Source organism: Staurois parvus, unplaced genomic scaffold (assembly GCF_062004578.1).
Source record: "Staurois parvus isolate SC_StPar_1 unplaced genomic scaffold, SC_StPar_1.0 ptg000636l, whole genome shotgun sequence".
NCBI lineage: Eukaryota > Metazoa > Chordata > Amphibia > Anura > Ranidae > Staurois > Staurois parvus.
This window is the reverse complement of record NW_028318432.1, coordinates 450,878-474,452: the sequence shown is the minus strand read 5'-3', so window position 1 is coordinate 474,452 and position 23,575 is coordinate 450,878. Positions and strand designations below refer to the sequence as shown.

Sequence of the window (23,575 nt, the reverse complement as noted above, 5' to 3'; positions counted from 1 at the left end):
GTCATCCCCTGTACTGTGTCCGCAGTCTCTGGTCATCCCCTGTACTGTGTCCGCAGTGTCTGGTCATCTCCTGTACTGTGTCCGCAGTCTCTGGTCATCCCCTGTGCTGTGTCTGCAGTCCATTGGTTCAGAATATTATTTTCTTGTTTTCCTGCTATAAAACCTAGGTGTGTTTTATGGTCAGGTGCATCTTATGGAGCGAAAAATATGATATATATATATATATCGACCTAACTGTATGTCAATGTATTGCTTTGATCCTCAGAAGTCTACTTTCATCTTGGCTAATAGACCTTGACTTGTCATACTGTCTGTCTAATAAATATTACTTGCAGATGTTTTAATATGCTTGGTTCATATTCATGTAGTTGCCCTTTAGTTGTCTGTGTTCCTGTGATATGATATCACACGTCCCTCTCTATCACTTTGGTTACGGAGGACAGCTGTGGCCATGGTATGAATAGTCTACAATGCAGCAGGTAAGGTTTTTCATTATAAACGTTACATCAGTTTTTAATGGAAAAGTACCTGTTTGCATAAGTGACCAAGGACAAGGTTATTTCTATTATACAGGATTGATATAGCGCCACTAGTTTGCGCAGCACTTTACAATATAAAGGGGACGGTACAATTACAATACAGTTCATTATAGAAGGAATAGGAGGGCCCTGCTCATGGAGCTTACTATCTAAAGCAGCGGTTCTCAACCTGGGGGTCGTGACCCCTTTGGGGGTCGAACGACCATTTCACAGGGGTTGCCTAAGACCATCGGAAAACACATATTTCCGATGGTCTTAGGAACCGAGACACCGCTCCTCTGACTCAGGCGATGTGTGGGCCGGATGATACGCTGCCCCTGTCACCTGGCCACACCTCCGGGATCACTCAACAGCTCCGCCTCCTCACCGCTGATTGGCCACTGGAACTGTTGCTCAGGAGAGGCACACAGGCGGCCAATCACCGGCGAGGAGGTGGAGCTTGGAGAGGAGGAGCCGAGCGGCAGCGCGCGTAGATCAAAGAAGATCGAGGGAGCTGCCGGAGTAAGTGAAGAGGAGAGCGGCCAGAGAAGGAAGACAGCTGACAGGTAAGTGAGAGAGCGAGCCCAGGCTGGAGCAGGGGTCAGCAAGGTAAGTATCATTGGTGTCAGTGGGAGGAATAGTGCCCCATCATTTTTGTCACTAATACCAACGATGGGGCACTATTCCTCCCCCCACTGACACCAACGATGGGGCACTATTCCTCCCCCCACTGACACCAACGATGGGGCACTATTCCTCCCCCCACTGACACCAACGATGGGGCACTATTCCTTCCCCACTGACACCAACGATGGGGCACTATTCCTCCCCCCACTGACACCAACGATGGGGCACTATTCCTCCCCCCACTGACACCAACGATGGGGCACTATTCCTCCCCCCACTGACACCAACGATGGGGCACTATTCCTCCCCCCACTGACAGCAAGAATGGGGCACTATTCCTCCCCCCACCGACACCAACGATGGGACACTATTTCCCCCCCACTGACACCAATGATGGGGCACTATTCCCCCCCCTGACCCCAATGATGGGGCACTATTTCCCCCTCCACCACACTGACACCAAAGGTGGGGCACTATTCCTCCCACTGACACCAATGGTGGGGCACTATTCCTCCCACTGACACCAATGATGGGGTACTATTCCTCCCACTGACACCAATGATGGGGCACTATTCCTCCCACTGACACCAATGATGGGGCACTATTCCCCCCCCCCCTGACACCAATGATGGGGCACTATTTCCCCCTCCCCCCACCGACACCAACGATGGGACACTATTTCCCCCCCACTGACACCAATGATGGGGCACTATTCCCCCCCCCTGACCCCAATGATGGGGCACTATTTCCCCCTCCACCACACTGACACCAAAGGTGGGGCACTATTCCTCCCACTGACACCAATGGTGGGGCACTATTCCTCCCACTGACACCAATGATGGGGCACTATTCCTCCCACTGACACCAATGATGGGGCACTATTCCTCCCACTGACACCAATGATGGGGCACTATTCCCCCCCCCCTGACACCAATGATGGGGCACTATTTCCCCCTCCACCACACTGACATCAATGATGGGGCACTATTCCTCCCACTGACACCAATGATGGGGCACTATTCCTCCCACTGACACCAATGATGGGGCACTATTCCTCCCACTGACACCAATGATGGGGCTCTATTCCTCCCACTGACACCAATGATGGGGCACTATTCCCCCCACTGACACCAATGATGGGGCACTATTCCCCCCACTGACACCAATGATGGGGCACTATTCCTCCCAATGACACCAACGACGGGGCACTATTCCTCCCACTGACACCAACGATGGGGCACTATTCCTCCCACTGACACCAACGATGGGCACTATTCCACCCACTGACACCAACGATGGGACACTATTCCTCCCACTGACACCAACGATGGGGCACTATTCCTCCCACTGACACCAACGATGGGGCACTATTCCTCCCACTGACACCAACGATGGGGCACTATTCCTCCCACTGACACCAACGATGGGTCACTATTCCTCCCACTGACACCAACGATGGGTCACTATTCCTCCCACTGACACCAACGATGGGGCACTATTCCTCCCACTGACACCAACGATGGGACACTATTCATCCCACTGACATCAGTGATGGGGCACTACTCCTTTCACTGACACCAATGATGTGGCACTAGTCCTCCCACTGCAAAATTACAGTTATGAAGTAGGAACGAAAATAATTTTATGGTTGGGGGTCACCACAACATGAGGAACTGTATTAAGGGGTCGCGGCATTAGAAAGGTTGAGAACCACTGATCTAAAGGAAGAGGAGGAGATACAAAAGGTGATAGCTGTGGGGGATGATCTGGTGGAGGTGATTCAAATGCAGTTCTTAGGTGGAGGTGGGGTAGGCTTCCCTGAATAAGTGGATTTTCAAAGATCGCCTAAAGGCTTACCAGGCATACTGGGGTAAGAAGTTACAGAATATGGGAGAGGTTCTGGAGAAGTCCTAGAGGCGGGCATGGGAGGAGGTGACAAGGGAGCTAGAGAGTAAGATGTCTTGGGAGGAATGGAGCGGACGATTTGGACAATATCTACGGATGAGGTTGTTGATATAGCTAGGGGCAGTGTTGTGGATGGCTTTGTATGTTGTGGATAGTATTTTGAATTTCATACATTGGGCTAGTGGAAACCAGTGAAGGGATTGACAGAGAGGGGCAGCAGTCTAGCAGCAGCATTCATAATAGACTGAAGGGGGATAGCGTGTGTAAAGGTAGGCCAGTGTGAAGGGAGTTGCAGTAATAAAGACGGGATATAACCAGGGCGGGGTCAGGAAGGGGCGAATTCTGGAAATGTTGCAGAGGTTGAGGCAGCAGGATTTAGCCAGTGATTGGCTGTGGGGCCCAAAGGAGAGGTCAGAGTCTAAGATTACGCCTAGCACCCTGGCATGAGGGGAAGAGACCAGTGGTTGTGCTGTTGATCTTAATAGTAAAGTCATGACTGGGGGATTAGGGAGGAGGAAATATTACAAGCTCCGTTTTAGAAAGATTGAGTTTGAGGAAGTGGTGTGGCATCCGTACTGATAAACTGTAGATTTGTGATACGTGAGGAGATCGAGGGGGTGAGCTGGGAAGTGGAGAGATAGATCTGGGTGTCGTCAGTGTAGAAGTGGTATTGGAAGCCATGGGAGGTTATCAGTTGACCCAGGGAGGAGGTGTAGAAAGAGAAAAGGAGGGGAACAAGGACAGAGCCTTGGGGTACCCCAATAGGAAGAGGAGTTGGTGTTGTATTTGATGCTGAAAGTGCAAGAGGAGAACCAGGACAGAGCTGAGTCACTGAGGCCAAAGGAGTGGAGTTTACTGAGGAGGAGTGGGTGGTCAACTGTGTCAAATGCAGCGGAAAGGTCTAAGAGTATGGAGCAGTGGCCATTGGTTTTAGCAGTTCGTAGGTTGTTAGTGAGTTTTAGTAGGGTAGTTTCAGTGGAATGTTGTAGGGGAAGCCAGACTGTAGGGGATCGAGAATGTTGTTGTCGCTGAGGAGGCAACTCATACGGTTGTGGACAAGGCGTTCGAGAACCTTGGAGGCAAACGGGAGCCAGGAGATGGACCTTAAGTTATTCAAACAGGTGGGGTCCAGCAAGGGTTTTTTAAGTATGGGGTGAACCAGTGCATGTTTGATTGGGGAGTGAAAGGTGTCGGTGGAGAGGTTGAAGTTGTGGGTTAGAGAGTTTATGATAGAGCAGGAAGGAGGCCACAATAAATGTGGGGGGGGGGGCAGGGCCTCGAAGACAGGTGGTGAGGTGGACCTCAGAAAAGAGTTTGGCAACCTCCTCGGGGGTAACGGGTCTGCAGGAGGAGAGTGTTGTTTGTAGCGTTGAACCTGGTATGTTGGTTGGAGGAGGAAGCTTGACACTGAAGATCTCATCGCGAGACGTGATGAGATCTGAACTGCATATTAATGTTTTGTGAATGAAAATGTACATGATTGTAGTTATGAGGCCAACACTGTACACCAGAAGCCTACACAGATAAGCCAAATGAGTGCTTGAATTGGCTATATGGATTGTGTCATTTCTAATGTCAAAATCCCCAGGAGCATTATTATACACTGCTCAAAAAAATTAAAGGATCACTTTTTAATCAGAGTATAGTTGGGATATTAATCTGGTCAGTTAAGTAGCAGAGGGGTTTTTGTAATCAGTTTCAGCTGCTTTCGTGTTAATGAAATTAACAACAGGTGCACGAGATGGGCAACAATGAGACGATCCCCAAAACAGGAATGGCTTTACAGATGAAGGCCAATGACATTTTTTTCTCTACTCATCTTTTCTCACTATGGTAAGTGTTACTACTGGTAGCATGAGGCGATACCTGAACCCTACAGGCAGTCCAACTCCTCCAGGATGGCAGATCAATACGTGCCATTGCCAGAAGGTTTGCTGTGTCTCAAAGCACAGTCTCAAGAGCATGGCGGAGACTCCAGGAGACAGGTAGTTACTCTAGGAGAGCTGGACAGGGCCGTAGAAGGTCCTCAAGTAATCAGCAGGACCGGTGTCTGCTCCTTTGCGCATGGAGGAACAGGATGAGCACTGCCAGAGCCCTACAAAATGACCTCCAGCAGGCCTCTGGTGTGAATGCCTCTGACCAGACAATCAGAAACAGACTTCATGAGGGTGGCCTGAGGGCATGACGTCCTCTAGTGGGCCCTTTGCTCACTGCCCGGCACCACAGAGTTCAATTGGCATTTGCCATTGAACACCAGAATTGGCAGGTCCACCACTGGCGTCCTGTGCTTTTCACAGATGAGAGCAGGTTCACCCGAGCACATGTGATAGACGTGAAAGGGTCTGGAGAAGCCTTGGAGAAAATTATGCTGCCTGTAATATCGTTCAGCATGACCGTTTTGGTGGTGGGTCAGTGATGGTCTGGGGAGGCATATTCATTGAGGGACGCACAGAACTCTACAGGCTAGACAATTGCACCCTGACTGTCATTAGGTATCAGGATGAAATCCTTGGACCCATTGTCAGACCCTCTGCTTGTCCAGTGGGTCCTTGGTTCCTCCTGGTGCATGACAATGCCTGGCCTCATGTGGCGAGAGTAGGCAGGCAGTTCCTGGAGGATGAAGGAATTGATACCATTGAATAAACCCCACGCTTTCTTGACCTAAATCCAATAGAACACCTCTGGGGCATCCTTACGTTCCTAACACATTACCCAGTCCATATCAGTATAGATATCCAGCATGATATTTTCCCCATTGAGATCTGATGTGTTTTCAAAGTGTTCCTCAAATTTTTTTGAGCAGTGTATTTAGCATATTATGAGTTCTTCTGGACCACACAGGAAGCCTTTGTCAAAATATGTTTGCAGCTTGTCAAAGGGACCCTGTCATTTTGCACAATTTAGCCCTGGTTCACACCAGTGTGGCTTTGAAGTCACGCGACTTCATTACATCTTGTGGACAGTCTGTGTGGCTTCAGTTACCAGCTGTCAATGCAAGTCGCATTGATGCCGCTTTAAAAAACCTAGGAACATTTTTCAAAGTTGAACGATTTGAACGATTCCATTGCCGCTAATGGGGTGCAACTTGTCATGCGACATGAGAGTTCTAAGTCACATGACAAGTCACACTGGTGTGAACCAGGGCTTAGGTGGTTTTGCCCTATCATCTTCCAGGGCAGCCCATAAAAGTGTGTGGCTTTATGCACCTATAAAAGTAAATACATGGCTAACTGACAGTAAAAGAATAAGCCCATTCTTTGAGTTTTTTCAGACCTAGCTGGGACAACTTTAGAATATTGATATTGCAAGGCCTTCTGCTGATTGCAGGGCCTCCTACACTATCCAACTTGAATTCTACCCCAGGGCCAGTGTACCCGGATGGTTCAAATAGGTGATAAAATAGGTAGGATTAGGGGGTGGAGACTTCTTTTGGATGTACTGGAAGATTTATGATTTCGCCCTCTGCTACCTCCTTCCATCTGAGGAGCATCTACTGCCCAAAGGTTTCCTTCCTCTGCCACCATCCCCACAGCCTTCGTGCAAATAGTAACCCCTTGAAAGAAATGGCCAATCTGCTGTTGTTTGTGCTTAGTTTCAGAGACCAGTGGTGGATGCACCTCTGTGGTGCATCTATTAGGCCCATGTGGATGTCCGGTGATTGCCCTGTTTGTACACGAGCAACTTGCTGATTGGTTTCACTTGTTGACAGACATCTTCAGTCGGCTTATCCAAAAAAAATTTGTGTGTCTTCAGGCCGTGAAAGGAGTTAAAGAAAATTGATTGTTATTGAATCTCTTGTTTCTCTGTAACTCTCACAGCCTTGAAAGTGAAGTTCCTCCACACGCCAGAGGAATTCCATAATTGTACTAAAATGTCTTTCCAAAATAGCTGAAGCTACGGTTCCCACTAATTGGTGAGGTCACCAAGAGTTCCGGTGCCGGGCGTGCTAGAAGTGGGAGTCCAGGAAGGGAGAGTAGGAGTCCCTAAGCTTGGTATGTGATTAATACTTCAAGTTAATAAAGGGAGACATGGGCAGATCAGTTTTTTCACTGTGGTCATTACTACATACTCATGGTAATCTGATTTTATCTGTTACTTCCCAAATTTATATATAGTTCATTGTATGCACATCACAATCATTTTCCTTAAGTTAAAGCTGAACTCCTGGAATTCAGCCACTTTCCAGCATGGACTGGCTTTCCATGGGTTGTGTCAAACAAGATGCTTACAACATCATGAACTTATCTCTTTTATTTACAGCTGACAGTTTCGCTAAACAACTACTCCCAGGTCTGACAGGAGAAATGCTGCCACCCTTCTTGTTGCTGTCTATTTACAGGGTGGGAGAGGGAAGGGGTGGGTAGATTAGCTGAATATAACTCTGCAGGAGCTGAGACCAAAAGGTCCAATGTCAATGCACCAGAACTCCCTGCGCTCAGTAAAATGTGAATTGCAAATGAAAGAGATAACTCCACATGGTGTCAGGCGTATCGTTGGACTTAGCCCAGTGTAATCTGGCACATTTTACAGAGTGGCTGAATTCCTGGACTTATCCCTGGTTTATGTCATGGGGATATCCCAAGAGGGTGCATGAGTAGGGCATATCATTCTCTTCTAGGCAAGAATGGAGGCAGGGGGATGGGTTGGAGTTATTAAAAAACGTTTTGGGAGAGAAGATGTGTTTTAGCCACTTGCCACCTGGGAACAGTAGATTTACTGTGACACAGCGGCATCTGCAGGCTCAGCAACATAAATGCTGCAAGCTTGCTTCCACGTGTGGGATGCGCACCCCTTGCTGATCTGTGCTGCGGTTAGACACAGCGAGATTTTGTCAGCAGGTTTGAGCCGATGGTTTAGGCTCTATGCACATGGGGCGTTTTAATAACGCTGGTAACGTTAGCTGTGTAAAGTCAAATTAAAAATGTGAGTTTTTCAACATTTTTGCATTAGCGTTTAGCAATTTTTTTTGGCGTTTGTGGTTTTTAGCATTTTTTTACTTTTATTTTTGCTAAAAAAAGTCAAAACATGCTAGTTTGCCTTATTTTACCACATTTTACTGTGTTTTGCGCATTTTTCAGCGTTAGAGCATTTTTACAGCTAAAAAACTCCTCTAGAAACCCACTAGTTCTGGGTTTTTTTCCAGCCAAAAACCGTCCCTGCCAAAGAACGTTGATTACAGCCTATGTGTGCATGGACACATAGGTAAACATGCTGGGGAGTTTACTGGCTGTAGAAAAAAAACGTCAAAAACATCCAGTGTGTATAAGGACTTATGGCTAAGACTTGTTGATCAGCCGTGTCCAATCACAGTACAGAGTCCTGTGTTTACAAACAAACAGGACTCTGTACACAGAGCAGCAATCTGGCTGTTTGTCCTTCCTGAAAAGCAGGAAGAAAAAGCAGCCAGATCTCTTAGTAAAAGCAGCACATATTCCCAGCCAGTGTCATTAGTACAGTGACAGTGTACAGTATTATATCTGATCACTGTATTAGTGTCACTAGTGGTGTCAATTAGTGTACCAGATTGTCCGCCACACTATCACAGTGCCACTATAAGTGGCTGTATAGCGTCATAGCTGTGTAAATTCTAGTAAATATCCTATAGTTTGTAGACGGTATACCATTCCGACAAACCAATAAATATACACTTATTGGAATTTTTTGTTACCAAAGACATACATTTGTTACCAAAGCAAAATACATTTTGACCTAAATTTATGAAGAAATTAGATTTTTTTTTTTTATTGGATATGTTTTCAGATTGGATATGAAAGTAGAAAATATAGTTTTTTTAAATAAAATTGTTGGTTTTTTTCCTTTTATATAATAAAAAAAAATTCAGTGGTGATCAAGTACCATCAAAAGATGGCCGCTGTCCTTCCGGAGCGCGATGACGTCTGTCACTCCACCCTTTGATTAAATGTTGCTGTATGATATTCCAGTAAAGTTTGTTTAAAAAAAAAAGTAAACAGTGCCACAATCGGCACATTGCCACTGCTGTCATCTTACCGCATGTGAACCATCTATTTCACTCTCCAATCAAATTCACTTGTCTTGAATTTGATCAGGGTTTCTGAACCTGGGTTCCATTGAGCTCTAGGGTTCCTCCAGAGGTTTCTAGGGGTTCCTTGAGCAAAAAGCAATTTCTGCCTCTCAGATCATTTCCCACTGACACCATTGATCTTTTTAGCTGTCTGTAAGGGGGGGGATCTTCACAATGACCACAAATGTAAGGAGCATTCTTCCCATTGACCATCACACTAATGTACTGTGAGCTGTAAATGTAATTATTAGCAAGGATTCCCTGAAGCCAAAAACTATTTCAGGGGTTCCTCCATGGTAAAAAGGGTGAGAGTCTGAATTAGATCCTTCAAAACTGAATTAGATCCTTCAAAACCAAAGTGTAATGCATGGCAATGGTGCGTTATACTGTGAACGAGCTTCTCATTAAACATTTTCCTGCTACAAAGTAACTGACAGGAACTTGTTCAAGGACTAGAATTGCCGGGTAGATGAACGCAACAGCACACTAGATGTCAGTATTTTCTTACCTGTTCAGGTGTCTTCACTCTTAGGCCTGGTTCACACCAAGGCTTTGATACGTTTTTGCAATGCTTTTTGCATTTCACTTTGCATTTTTACATTCACATTTTTACCACATTTTTAGCTCGTTTTGTGTTTATTCAGCTTTTTTTTTTTTTTCTATTAAAGTGGAAATGTTTTTGTTGCTGGGCAGAATAAAAAAGCAAAATGCAGCAGAAACACAATACAGGCGTACCTCAGTTTATGAACGCCTCGGTTAACGTAATTTTTGGTTTACGAATGAAAATCCATTGAAAATAATGCCTTGGTTTATTAATTTTTTTCGCAATACGAAGTAAGCGTCCCCAGGATGCATTGTGCCTGGGAGGTTTACTAAAAACCATATAATAGGAAGTTAAACTTAAACAACACTTTCAACTGTATCCAATTAGGCAGGCCTTTGCTCTTCATAGTTGAAGGTAAATTAAAGAAAATTGAACAGAAAATTGTATACTGTATGGCCAGCCTTAGTTACTATTATAAAATTTTGCAAACAGGTAATTTTTCTCCTTCACTGATGTGCGTTGATGAGGCTGCAATGAAGGGCACTGATAGGCGACACTGATAGTTGCCACTGTTGGGCACAGATTGGCAGCACTGTTGGGCATGGAGTGGCAGCACTGTTAGGTGCAGATTGGCAGTACTGATGGAAACTTTTTGGGGCTTGCCCTGATTATCAGTGTAGATGTCTCCTTTAAGACTTGCCAGTTATCGGCAGTATTTTCCTCATGCTATGACAGCACGAGGAAAGTACTGCCAATAACCAGAAAGTGTATTTAGATGGTGATCAGCTGTGATTGGGCAGAGCTGATCACATAGTAAAAGGCCACTGTGATTGGCCCACAAGACAGAGTGATCACAGAGAGCACTTGGGGGTCATATGACGCCCTCCCAGAACTGGACGACCGCGCTGTAGCTGTCATTCGGATATAATGCGGTCAGGAAGTAATTAAACAGTATTAAACCCAAAACCAATAATGTAATATATTGCAGCATAGCAATCAATACATGTGGTAACTGCATTTAGTTTTTTTTACTCTTTTTCCCCTCTGTTTTCACCTGGTGATCTGGCCAGTAACACGCCTACTGTATTAGAGTGCCCCCACTCTGGATGAAGAAGCACAGGGGGCACCTCTTGGATAGCAGCATGGTCATTCTGGGGAATTGGGGAGTGTTGCATGTACTAACCGATTTAAATACACTAACAAATTGAAGCCAAGCTCCAGCTCACAGTTTAGAATCAATTACAGCAGTTTTTTTGCTTTTGGGATAAAGGTTTTACATGAATAAATGAAAGGTGATCACTGTAAGCACCCCTGCCAGTGATAAATGGTTTGTCTCATCTCTGTAACTGATACATTCTGCTGGGGACCTTGTTCTTTTGAGAAAGAATAGACTTACTGGCCAGATCACAAGATGAGAAAAGAAAGAAAGCCTAATGCAGTCATCACATCTAAGAATTGGTAAGATGCTATATACATTTTATGTTGGGGTTTATTACTGCTTTAAGTGATCCATCTTAGTTGTTTCTGACACCCACAGTCTAGTGAGGAGCAGAAGGATCATTGGGGGGCACAATGGTATCTCGTTGGGGGGGGGGTGAAAGCTTATTGTGTATTGTGGGGGGACTAGTAAGTAGACAGTGTAGGTGTGGGCCAGAGACTATATTGTGGGCGATGAGGGTAGAGTGTCAGAGAAGATACTGTGGACACTGGAAGGAGAGCTGTGACAGACCAAGGAAAGAATATATTGGTGTGGACACTGGTGAGAGAGGGAAGTCTCTGCTGGAAGTGTTGACTGGGGACCTGCTGAAGGGCCAGTACAAAGCTTTTATAGGGGTCCAATCCCAGTGGTGTTTCATGTCCTTTCCTGCTACATTCACACAGGATGGCAGAATATTCATGGTAACCATGCACTATGCAATCTTATTGTACAATCTCTTTTAGATCTGCCAATAACAATGTAGAACAGGGGCCTGCCTGATTAGATAAAAAAAGTTGCTTAGGTAGGTCCTCCATATTACACAGTTTTGGTAAATCTATAGAAGAGTGTACAGATATTGTACAATCTGATTGTATTCATGGAATATGCAATATCTCTTTGCACAACACAGACTTTATTATGTATAATTGACCAACTAAAATTTCAATAAGGAGATGAACATTAGTATACTCTATGGGCATTATATACTATAACTGCATGGTGCAAAATCCAGTGCCGTTGCGGATAGAAACCAATCAGCTTCCAGATTTTATTGTCAAAGCTTAATTGAACAAACTGAAGTTAGAATCTGATTGGCTGCCATGCACAGCTGTACTGGTTTTAGTAAATATCTCTCATTATATCCCTCAGAACAGGCTTCCATCAAATATTTTTTTAAGAATTCTGTTTTATTTTATATTATTTCAGCCAGTGGAGCATCAGCGGAAGTGGTGGCAGCTGTAGATGTTAATACTATTGCTAATGAAGTCTACAAATATAACTTTCCAAACACTCCATTATGGCCCAAATCCATAGAGGTAAGTTCCTTTACTTATTATAAAAACAGGGGTGTTTTCTTTTTTGCAAAGAGATTTCTTAGGAACCGCTGTGGGCAAGTAGCAAAAGGATCCTAATTAAAATCTTATTATTTATTACAAATACATCAAATCAGCCATAACCTTATGACCACTGAAAGATTAAGTGAATAACATTGATTATCTTGTGACAATGGCATCTGACGTTCGGTAAGATACTGTATATCGGGCACTAAGTGAGCATGTTGTCCCTGAATTTGATTTGAAAGCAGAAAAATGGGCAAGTGATTTGAGTGACTTCGATAAGGGACAAATTATAATGACCAAATGACTGGATCAGAGCAACTCCAAAATGGCAGCTCTTGTGGGATGTTCCTGGTCTGCAGTGGTCAGAACCGAGCAAAAGTGGTCCAGGGAAGAAAAAAGTGAACTGGCGACAGTGTCATGGGCAGCCAAGGCTCATTGATACACATGGGGAGTGAAGGCTGACCTGTGTAGCCTGATCCAATAGAAGAGTTAGTGTAGCTCAGATTGCTGATTAACTTAATGCTGGTTCCTGTAGGAAGGTTTCAGAACACAGGGCATCACAGTTTGTTGTGTATGGTGCTGTGTAGCTGCAGGCCAGTCAGGGTGCCCATGCTGACCCGTATCCACAGCCAAAGGCACCTACACTAGGTACATGAGTATCAGAACTGGACCACAGAGCAATGGAAGAAGGTGGCCTGGTCTCATAAAGCACATTTTCTTTATATCATGTGGATGGGTGTGTGTCGCTTACCTGGGGAAGAAATGGCACCAAGATGCAGTGTGGGAAAAAGGCAAGCTGGTGGAGGCAGTGTGATGCTTTGGCCTGTGGAGTCCATACCTCGATGGGTCTAGGCTGTTTTGGTGGCAAAAGGGAGACCTGCTCAATATTAGGTAGGTGGTCATAATGTTATGGCTGATCGGTGTATATTACTGGTACCGTTTACCTTCTGAACTCGAATATGCTGGCTGAATAAAATCACTTTAATATAACTAGATGTTCCCTTCAGATTCCACGTTTATTTTTCTGCAGAACTGTGATAATTGTTTCCTGACATTTCCTTCATACAAATAGAGGAAAGAAACAATATTTTCTTTAACCACTTACTTATTCTCAAGTTTCCTGCTGTTTCAGAGCAAAACCTCTGTGTGTCTTAAGTTATCTTGGTTACCAGCCAATTTATCTTACAGTGTTTTTTGTTTTTTTTTTTAATTTTGAAATAAATTTAATTGGTTTTTGGGAAATGCTATTCTATAAAGCGGTTGGGTATGGTACTCATTTTACTCCTTTAAAGCTGAATTCCAGGCATGCACCTAATTACCCAGGTCAGCTACACATATAGACTGTTTGTAATATAAGAGCGGCCTCCAAACTGCTGCCCAAGGGTTAGATGTGGCCCTTTGCTAGCCTTTATCCAGTCCTTGGGGCACTATTTCTCTCACTGACACTAACAGTGGAGCATAATTCCTGCCACTGACACCGATGATGGCGTATTATTCCACCTACTGACGTCATTGAGGCAGGGGCAGGATTCCTCCCAAAGATGGTGCACTATTTCTGCCCAAAATACCAATGATGGGGTGCTGCTCCTTCCACTAAAACCAATAATGGGGAACTATTCCTCCCACTGATACCAATGATGGGGCAATATTCCTCCCACTGATACCAATGATGGGGCAATATTCCCCCCACTGATACCAATGATCGGGCAATATTCCTCCCACTGATACCAATGATGGGGCACCTTTCTTCCTCCCACTAATACCAATGATGGGCAATATTCCTCCCACTAATACCAATGATGGGCAATATTCCTCCCGCTGATACCAATGATGGAGTAATATTCCTCCCACTGATACCAATGATGGGGCACTATATCCCCCACTGATACCAATGATGGGGCACCTTTCCTCCCACTGATACCAATGATGGGCAATATTCCTCCCGCTGATACCAATGATGGAGCACTATTCCCCCCACTGATACCAATGATGGAGCACTATTCCTCCCACTGATACCAATGATGGGGCACTATTCCCCCCACTGATACCAATGATGGGGCACTATTCCTCCCACTAATACCAATGATGGGGCACTATTCCTCCCACTGATACCAATGATGGGGCACTATTCCTCCCACTAATACCAATGATGGAGCACTATTCCCCCCACTGATACCAATGATGGGGCACTATTCCTCCCACTGATACCAATGATGGGGCACTATTCCCCCCACTGATACCAATGATGGGGCACTATTCCTCCCACTGATACCAATGATGGGCAATATTCCTCCCGCTGATACTAATGATGGAGCACTATTCCCCCCACTGATACCAATGATGGAGCACTATTCCCCCCACTGATACCAATGATGGGGCACTATTCCTCATGCTACTGACCACTGGCATTATGTAATTTATTTACTCCAACTGAACACCAAGCCTATAGGCTCATACAAACGATGAGGAAATTGTATGAACATTTCCGTATGAGGGCCGATTATCTGAACGTTATTATAGTGCTTTCCACAGTCAATTCCGAATTTTCAGACAACCAAAACTGAGCGTGCAAGCTAGAAAATTTTTATTGTACGTGAACACAACGTCCAATTTTCGTTTAATACAGTAATCATACAGAAATAATCGTACAGAAAAAAATGTGCATGATCAGAAGCACAGGACAACACTATGCTTACTTGCTTACATCATAATATGCATTTTTATCAAAAATCGAGTGATTGGACATCAGATTTATCACAGTGTGTACTAGGCTTAAGGCACTGTTTACTTCCATTGAATACGGGACATTTTCTATCCCCATTAGCTACAATTCAGCCCCCATCTGTCTGAAGGACAGTAGGTTGGCCCATTGTGTAGAAAGTTTGCAGACCCTGATGTGGCCCTTTGCTAGCCTTTATCCAGTCCTTGGGGCACTATTTCTCTCACTGACACTAACAGTGGAGCATAATTCCTGCCACTGACACCGATGATGGCGTATTATTCCACCTACTGACGTCATTGAGGCAGGGGCAGGATTCCTCCCAAAGATGGTGCACTATTTCTGCCCAAAATACCAATGATGGGGTGCTGCTCCTTCCACTAAAACCAATAATGGGGTACTATTCCTCCCACTGACACCAATGATGGGGCACTATTCCTCCCACTGATACCAATGATGGGGCAATATTCCTCCCACTGATACCAATGATGGGGCAATATTCCCCCCACTGATACCAATGATCGGGCAATATTCCTCCCACTGATACCAATGATGGGGCACCTTTCCTCCCACTAATACCAATGATGGGCAATATTCCTCCCGCTGATACCAATGATGGAGTAATATTCCTCCCACTGATACCAATGATGGGGCACTATATCCCCCACTGATACCAATGATGGGGCACCTTTCCTCCCACTGATACCAATGATGGGCAATATTCCTCCCGCTGATACCAATGATGGAGCACTATTCCCCCCACTGATACCAATGATGGAGCACTATTCCTCCCACTGATGGGGCACTATTCCTCCCACTGATACCAATGATGGGGCACTATTCCCCCCACTGATACCAATGATGGGGCACTATTCCTCCCACTGATACCAATGATGGGCAATATTCCTCCCGCTGATACTAATGATGGAGCACTATTCCCCCCACTGATACCAATGATGGAGCACTATTCCCCCCACTGATACCAATGATGGGGCACTATTCCTCATGCTACTGACCACCGGCATTATGTAATTTATTTACTCCAACTGAACACCAAGCCTATAGGCTCATACAAACGATGAGGAAATTGTATGAACATTTCCGTATGAGGGCCGATTATCTGAACGTTATTATAGTGCTTTCCACAGTCAATTCCGAATTTTCAGACAACCAAAACTGAGCGTGCAAGCTAGAAAATTTTTATTGTACGTGAACACAACGTCCAATTTTCGTTTAATACAGTAATCATACAGAAATAATCGTACAGAAAAAAATGTGCATGATCAGAAGCACAGGACAACACTATGCTTACTTGCTTACATCATAATATGCATTTTTATCAAAAATCGAGTGATTGGACATCAGATTTATCACAGTGTGTACTAGGCTTAAGGCACTGTTTACTTCCATTGAATACGGGACATTTTCTATCCCCATTAGCTACAATTCAGCCCCCATCTGTCTGAAGGACAGTAGGTTGGCCCATTGTGTAGAAAGTTTGCAGACCCCTGCTTTAAAGCTTTAACTTGCACTGCAGTACCATAGCTTGGCCTGCATCCTAAACCTGCTGGTTGGTCAATGAAGGAGCAGCTACATAGTAAACACTTTGCTATCCTCCTTTCAAAATGTCAATATATTTGCATTGCAGGAGAATCTGATTTGCTGTTAGTGCTTGCTGGTCCTCAATCTCACGGTCTACTGCTGTGCAGGGATTTACAGGGGGCTGAATGCAAAGTCAGGTACTGACTACAACTAGTATCTAGCTGCATTTAAAATACACTTAAATCTTTCTGATGTACAAATTATGGCTGACACTGGATGCTTCATCAATGGGACCTGTTGGCAGTCCATTATTATTTTTAAAGGAGGACCTCTGCCACAATGTTGTTAAAAAGACGAAGTGATGTTGTCTGGAGGTGTCTTGTTTTTGTAGCTCTGCTCTATACTTAGACTGTCTGTAAATTTGTACACGTATGTAATATGTGCCACAGTGTATGCAACCCTATGACCACCAAGAATATTCTGACTGTTCTTTCTGTACTGTCATTAATCGATTAAGTCAATTAAGCAGGATTGAACAAAAATACATTTAATGATTTTAAATAAAATCATATGACTGCCCTAAAGTGATTCTAAAGGATATTGTTTTTTTAAATAAACATGTCATACTTACCTAATCTGTGCAGTGAATTTCCACAGAACAGCCCCAATCCTTCTCTTTTTGGGTCCCTTGTCGGCACTCCTGGTTCCTTCCCCTTGTTCAATGCTCCTGTAGCAAGCTGCTGGCATGGGGGCACTTCTGTGTGCTTGCTCCTGGGCCAGCTCTGTGTGTCCATTGGCACACAGAGCATGGCTCAGCTCTGCTCCCTGCTCTCTCCTCTGGCTGTGATTGATAGCAGCGGGAGCCAATGGCTCCCGCTGCTGTCTCTGAGCTTGCAAACAGTGAGAGAGCTGCTGCTCTTATGCACAATGCAGGATCAAGATCAGACTCAGGTACATATAAAGGGGACTGAGGGTGCATCTGCACACTGAAGGTTTTTTACCTTAATGCAAAGAATACATTAAGGTTAAAAACCTTCTACCTTTAGAACCACTTTATTGTAGTTTTTTTATTTTCTGCCTGGTGTTCAGCCTTAAAGCATAGAGTCACTGTTACCCAACAGGTCATCTGTAAAATAAGCATGCATATACTTACCTCTGCAGTGGCCCATGTGTTGAAAGGCTTCCCTGCTCCCCAGCTACTGCAAGTATTCTGTCTATCTGTGTCTCTACTGGGGAGATTTACCTTCCCTAGTTGACTATTGTCAACGTGACAGAAGGTGATAGGAAAATGAAACTCTTCCAATTGACACCAAAAATCTTCCAGTGGATACAAATGTTCAGATGACAGCTGTCTAAAGCTGCTCATACACTAGTAGACTTGTATTAAAACATTTTAATTACAAGAACATTTGTTAGAGTATTACTGGGGTCAAATTGATGTTTATTTTTTACCACAGTTATAAGAAAATTCAAAGAGGCGGAATGGAAATATTTCCTCGAACAAACACATTTCTAACAGGGAATGTGGTCTTCATTTGGGAAATTACATTCATACCAAAATCAAAAGTTAAAAGTAGACATTTTGACATACTTTTGAACGGCATTTTTCAAGTCATCAAATGTACTGAAAATATTTTATGTATCTTTGTATTATATATATTATATTATATTTGTATGAACATTCATTCAAAATCTACTAGTCTATGGCCAGCTTAAAGTGTTCAACATGTATAAATATGATCAACATGTATAAATACATCAGTGGTTCATATAGTGAACTCAGTGTAGAGCTATTCACCCTGAGGTCATCACAGAGGACAAGGGGGCACTCTTTACATCTGGAGGAAAATAAATGTAATCTCCAAACATGGAAAGGTTTCTTCACAGTGAGAGCTGTGAAAATGTGGAATAGACTCCCTCAAGAGTTGGTTCTGGCCAGCTCAGTGGATTGCTTTAAAAAAGGCCTGGATTCTTGGATACACAGAATATAACTGGATACTAACATTTATAGGTAAAGTTGATCCAGGGAATATCTGATTGACTCTCGAGGGATCAGGAAGGAATTTTTTCTCCTGCAGGGGCAAATTGGATCATCCTTTGCTAGTTTTTCTTGCCTTCCTCTGGATCAACTATGAGTGTAGGATTATAGCTTTGATTTTTTTAATGGTTGAACTGGATGGACTTTTGTCTTTTTTCAGCCAGACTCACTATGTAACTATGTGTTAGTAAACCCACAACAGTAAAATGAGTCTGTTTATGCAGTAAAGCATGCTTGTTATACTCACTGTGGAACCTAAGGGGTTAATCCTCTGCATATTGTAAAAACACTGTTTGATCCTGTCTTCTCTGATCCTCCCCTTCCTCCATTGTCCCTCTCATCTCCTGATAAGACATATCATGTGGAGACACTCTGCACATGCTCAGTTTGGTGTGTATTACTAGAGAGGTTTTTTTTTTTCCTCTTGCGAGAGTGCATGTGAAAAGCACAGAGCCAATCAGCGCTGCCCAGACAGAGGTCAGGTGTTCTGCCTCCTCCTAGAGCAAAATGAAAACTCCTCCTACAAGCTTTAACATGTGTTCAGCTGGACACTGATAGAAGTCATAAGACGGCTATATATACTACTGATGATAAAAGGAATTTAACAGTTTATATTTACTGAAATAATTGCATTTCCATGTTGTGTGTACTGTGGGAGACCAGATAGAGTGAATGCAGGGTCCTGGGTTTAGTAACTTTTTAAGAGGGGATTTCCCCCAACTTTGGAGAGATGTTCCCTTCTTCCTGTTCTGTCTCTGGGACAGGAAGTAAAGGGAAATCTCTCGACTTGGACACAGATTGCAAAAAAAAAAAAGAAAAACAGACAGGGTTCTAACTATTACTATACTCCAGTAAAAAATGGAGAAAAAAATGCTCTGACTTTAGATTTTTTACAAGCTTTTTTTAATAACTTTTGCACTGATATATGTGAAAAACAACATGTAATAAATAACAGCTTAGTGGAAAAGCATGATTCTGTGAAAAGTGTCATTAACAGAGATAACTTTGTGCAAAGGTTAACTGATAAGTCAGCCTTTTAAATTACTGCTGTCATCGATTTTGTTGCATGTCACTATGACACTACCTGAAGATACTTCATCTGTCTTTACTACAGTACACGATTATCATCTTTAGCCTCCATTCACACTTTAATGTTTGAAATTTGGATTTCCATGTTATTCTGTTTTGCCTGTTCACATCTAAGAAATGTACTTTCGCTCAGTGCTCGGAAAAAGTTCAGAATCTCCTTTTGGGGCAGTATAGTGCGGAATGTGCATTCCTCATAACAACAATTTCCTATCCTAGTATATAGCTTTCTTTTTGGTTAGTTGAAAAATGCTGAAGCCTGAAAAAGCTTGAAAAATAAAAATAATGCACGCAAAAAATTGTTCCAAAATCAAATAAACACACTCATACATTTGCAAATCCAGATATATGTTCTTATTTGTTTCCGCTCAAGTCATCTTTGTGCATATGAGGTTATTCAATCTAAAACCATTTGAAACAAAATTGTTATATTATGCAGAAGAGCTGCTAATATAGAGTGTATGCAAAATATGTTCAGTCTAGAAAATGAGTAAATTTGAGATTTATGTAACTGCTGTGAAGTTTAATATTTTGAGTTACAGATAATTGAAATTGAAAAGGTCTGTCAGTTTGTTTATGTGTTTATGGTGTGTTCTTTAGATAGGAAGTCGGCTTCATCTGGAAAATTGCTCTCCACTGCTCAACTATGGCAACATATTTTTTTTTCATGACTTTTCCTGAGACTTTAGTATGTCTAGCTCTAAATGTTATTAAAAGCTCTATCATTATCGGACACAGGACAGGATATTTATAGACTCTGAGTTATTGGCTAGTGTCTTCAGGTAATTAGACACTGGCAAAATTTTGCTTGACATGCCCCCCTGGGAGTTCCCCTATAACCCCAACCTACTCTGTGAGAGCTCAGTTGTTTGCTAGTGTCCTAAATTGATGAACCTTTTCTCCCTTGCAGAAAAATTGTTTGCTTCATTAGTTTTTTTTACTTTGGGTTGTTCAACTCAAATTAAACAAATAGAAGTAGTCCATCCGCACCAATGCAACCTAACTATAACCTTCAGAACGGTACCCCAACCCCACACTATTAAGGTGACCTGAAATGTTTCTTTGGGCACTGGATTCTGCTTGGGTGCTCACCTCAGCAGTTCTAATGTGTGTAGTTAGCTGCAGGGTGCTACAGTTGTGCTCAAACGTTTACATACCCTGGCAGAAATTGTGAAATTCTGGCATTGATATTGAAAATATGACTGATCATGCCAAAAAATGCTCTTTTATTGAAGGATGATGATCATATGAAGCCATTTATTATGAAATAGTTGTTTCGCTCCTTTTTAAATCATAATGATAACAGAAATCACCCAAATGGCCATGATCAAAAGTTTACATACCCTGGAATGTTTGGCCTTGGTACAGACACACAAGGTGACACACACGGGTTAAAATGCCAATTAGAGGTTAATGTCCCACTTCTGTGGCTTTTTAAATTGCAATTAGTGTCTGTGTATAAATAGTCAATGAGTTTGTTAGCTCTTACGTGGAAGCACTGACTGGGCTAGATACTGAGCCATGGGGATCAGAAAAGAACTATCAAAAGTCCTGCATAACAAGGTAATGGAACTTTATAAAGATGGAAAAGGACATAAAAAGATGTCCAAAGCCTTGAATATGCCAATCAGTACTGTTAAATCACCTATTAAGAAAAGTTTCTTTCTGGCACTTCGACCAAACAGCTCATTTTTGTTAAAGTATCACCGTATTGTACACCTTAAAAACAACTACACCATCTTTTTCCAGAGCGGCCTGTTTTTCTTTTGAGGTTGCCTGTGGGTTTTTCTTTGAATCCCAGGTAATTCTTCTGTCAGTTATGGCTGCAATCTTTGTTGGTCTACCTGACCTTGGCTTGGTATCAAGAGATCCCTGAACTTTCTACTTCTTAATAGGTGATTTAACAGTACTGACTGGCATATTCAAGGCTTTGGACATCTTTATATGTCCTTTTCCATCTTTATAAAGTTCCATTACCTTGTACTGGGCCGATACTGTATAGCCTCATTTTAAACAGGTTTCAGGAGAAGTATTCATGTGTACATTAAACTGGGAATTGTTTTTGAAAATTATCCACTTGTATAGTGTTAAACTTTTCAAACTTAGTGGTAAAATTCCACCCTTCAGAGCATATTCTCAAGTGGATGCTACATCACATTACAGATCCTACTTTTACCACCATTTCCACTTAAAGCCCTTTATAAGGTGCCCAGTCACTTCCTATACCCTTTTGTCACAAGGACTTCGTTACAGGATGGTCTACACCTGGGTTGCTGCTTATACCTTCAAAGACAAGCTTACCCCATTTCTACATTCTACTCCTTGAGAACCTCAAAATTCTCTTAACAATGAAGGGGAGCTCTCACCACTAAGAGTGGTGGGTTGACTGTAACAGTGTGCCTTTTACTGGGTTACAGACATCTCAGACCTGTGGGTTAAATAGGTGGTTTTAAGAGGTACAAAATAAAATTCAGAAATCTTCTCAAGGACAGTCATATTTGCCAACTGCCTTAAACCAATTTTACCCCTTGAAGTGGTCATGCCAGTTTCTCTGGAGAACAGTTTCAAATGATTCCATTCAAATCTGTTTACAGTGCCAAAACCCAACGGGGATATTCATCATATCCTGGACCTAAAATCCCCAAAACAAAGATCTTCATGTTCCAAAGTTTCACATGGAATCCGCAAAGTCAGTTGCTGGTTCTCTGAGACAATATTTATCATCAGTAGACATCGAAGATGCTTTTTCACATGTTCAAATTTACCCACCCCATCAGTGCTTCCTGCGCTTCACAGTAGGAGACAAATACTTCTAATTTGTCGCACTGCCATTTAGCCTATCCCCCTCACCAAGAGTTTTCACAAAAATATAGTTATTTATGTAACGGGGTACCTAAACAACCTTCTTCTGCCAACAGTTAAAGGGGAGAGGAGTCTTTCAAACCCTCAAAGCTCCCTGTCAACATCCTGGAGCTGAGAGCAATAAAACTAACTGAATAATTGGACTTCCATCCCTTCTTCGGGGTCACTTGATCAGGGTGCAATCAGACAACACCACAACCTATATTAACCACCAAGGAGGTACTAGCGATCAGGCACCCTTAAAGGAAAGTAAGTCTGATCATCTCATGAGTAGAGAAACACTGTCCAGCCCTCTGTGCTGTCCACGTCTCAGAAGTGGTCTGTTTAATGGCAGATTGCCTCAGCCATCACATCTAGACCAAAGGGAATAAGCCCTTCATCCTGATCATCTTCAGACTCCTATCTCAGAAATGGGGAACCCCAGATGTGGACACCCTGTCCTCCAGGTGTAATTTTCTAACACCCGCTAGGAAGTATTGTTATAGATCTTCTTGAGGGAATTTACTTTAAAGAATGTAAGTACAGCTGGGGCTACCTGTTTTTTATAACAGCTGGTGACATAAACTGAACACGTCTTGAGATTTTTGTCCTAGCCTAAGACCGCCCCCATTGGCTGAAACTGGCAAAGTCTTAAGATATGTGAAAGGGGGTTTCTCTTCCTGGATGGGTGGGAGTAATTGGGTAAATGGCTGACTTCTGCAAGAGTATATAAAAAAAAAAAAGCAAGACACAGACCCCCCTTTCTCTTGATTGCTGAGCACAATGGGAAATAAAGGAGGAAGGAGGCATAACCGCCAAAGCACAGGTACAGCAACAAGCTACCCCTGTTTGTAGCTAGAACCCAGGATCCTCTAGTACTGCCATCAGATGCTGTGATTCCCTGGGATCCATTCCAGTTCATATATGTCTTTCTTCTGGTGTGACTTCTGCCTTGGCTTCTCTACAAAATACTGGTGACTGTCATTGCACCAAACTAGATCAGAAGAACCTGATATACAGACATACTTAAACTTCTAGGAGATGATCATTGGCCTGTTCTAAATAAGCCAGACCTTCAATCCCATCTTGCTTCTCAGTCACTAAATTTAATGGTATGGATGTTGAAACCTAGGTCTTGAGGGACAGATGTTTCTCTGATTCTGTCATTTCCACA

At 43.2% G+C, this 23,575-nt stretch overlaps 1 protein-coding gene across 2 annotated transcripts in view; it reads left to right on the top strand.

Annotated features, from left to right (window-relative positions):
- The window catches only part of TRDMT1 (tRNA aspartic acid methyltransferase 1), an 81,460-nt gene that overhangs the window by 9,225 nt on the left and 48,660 nt on the right, over positions 1-23,575 (top strand). The window contains exon 2 of one of the 2 annotated variants that reach the window (XM_089693705.1): positions 12,042-12,151. The exons of the other annotated variant lie outside the window; for it this stretch is intronic. Coding sequence (XP_089549831.1) covers positions 12,042-12,151 — 110 coding nt within the window. The remainder of the gene's footprint in view (positions 1-12,041; positions 12,152-23,575) is intronic. 2 annotated transcript variants of the gene reach the window in all.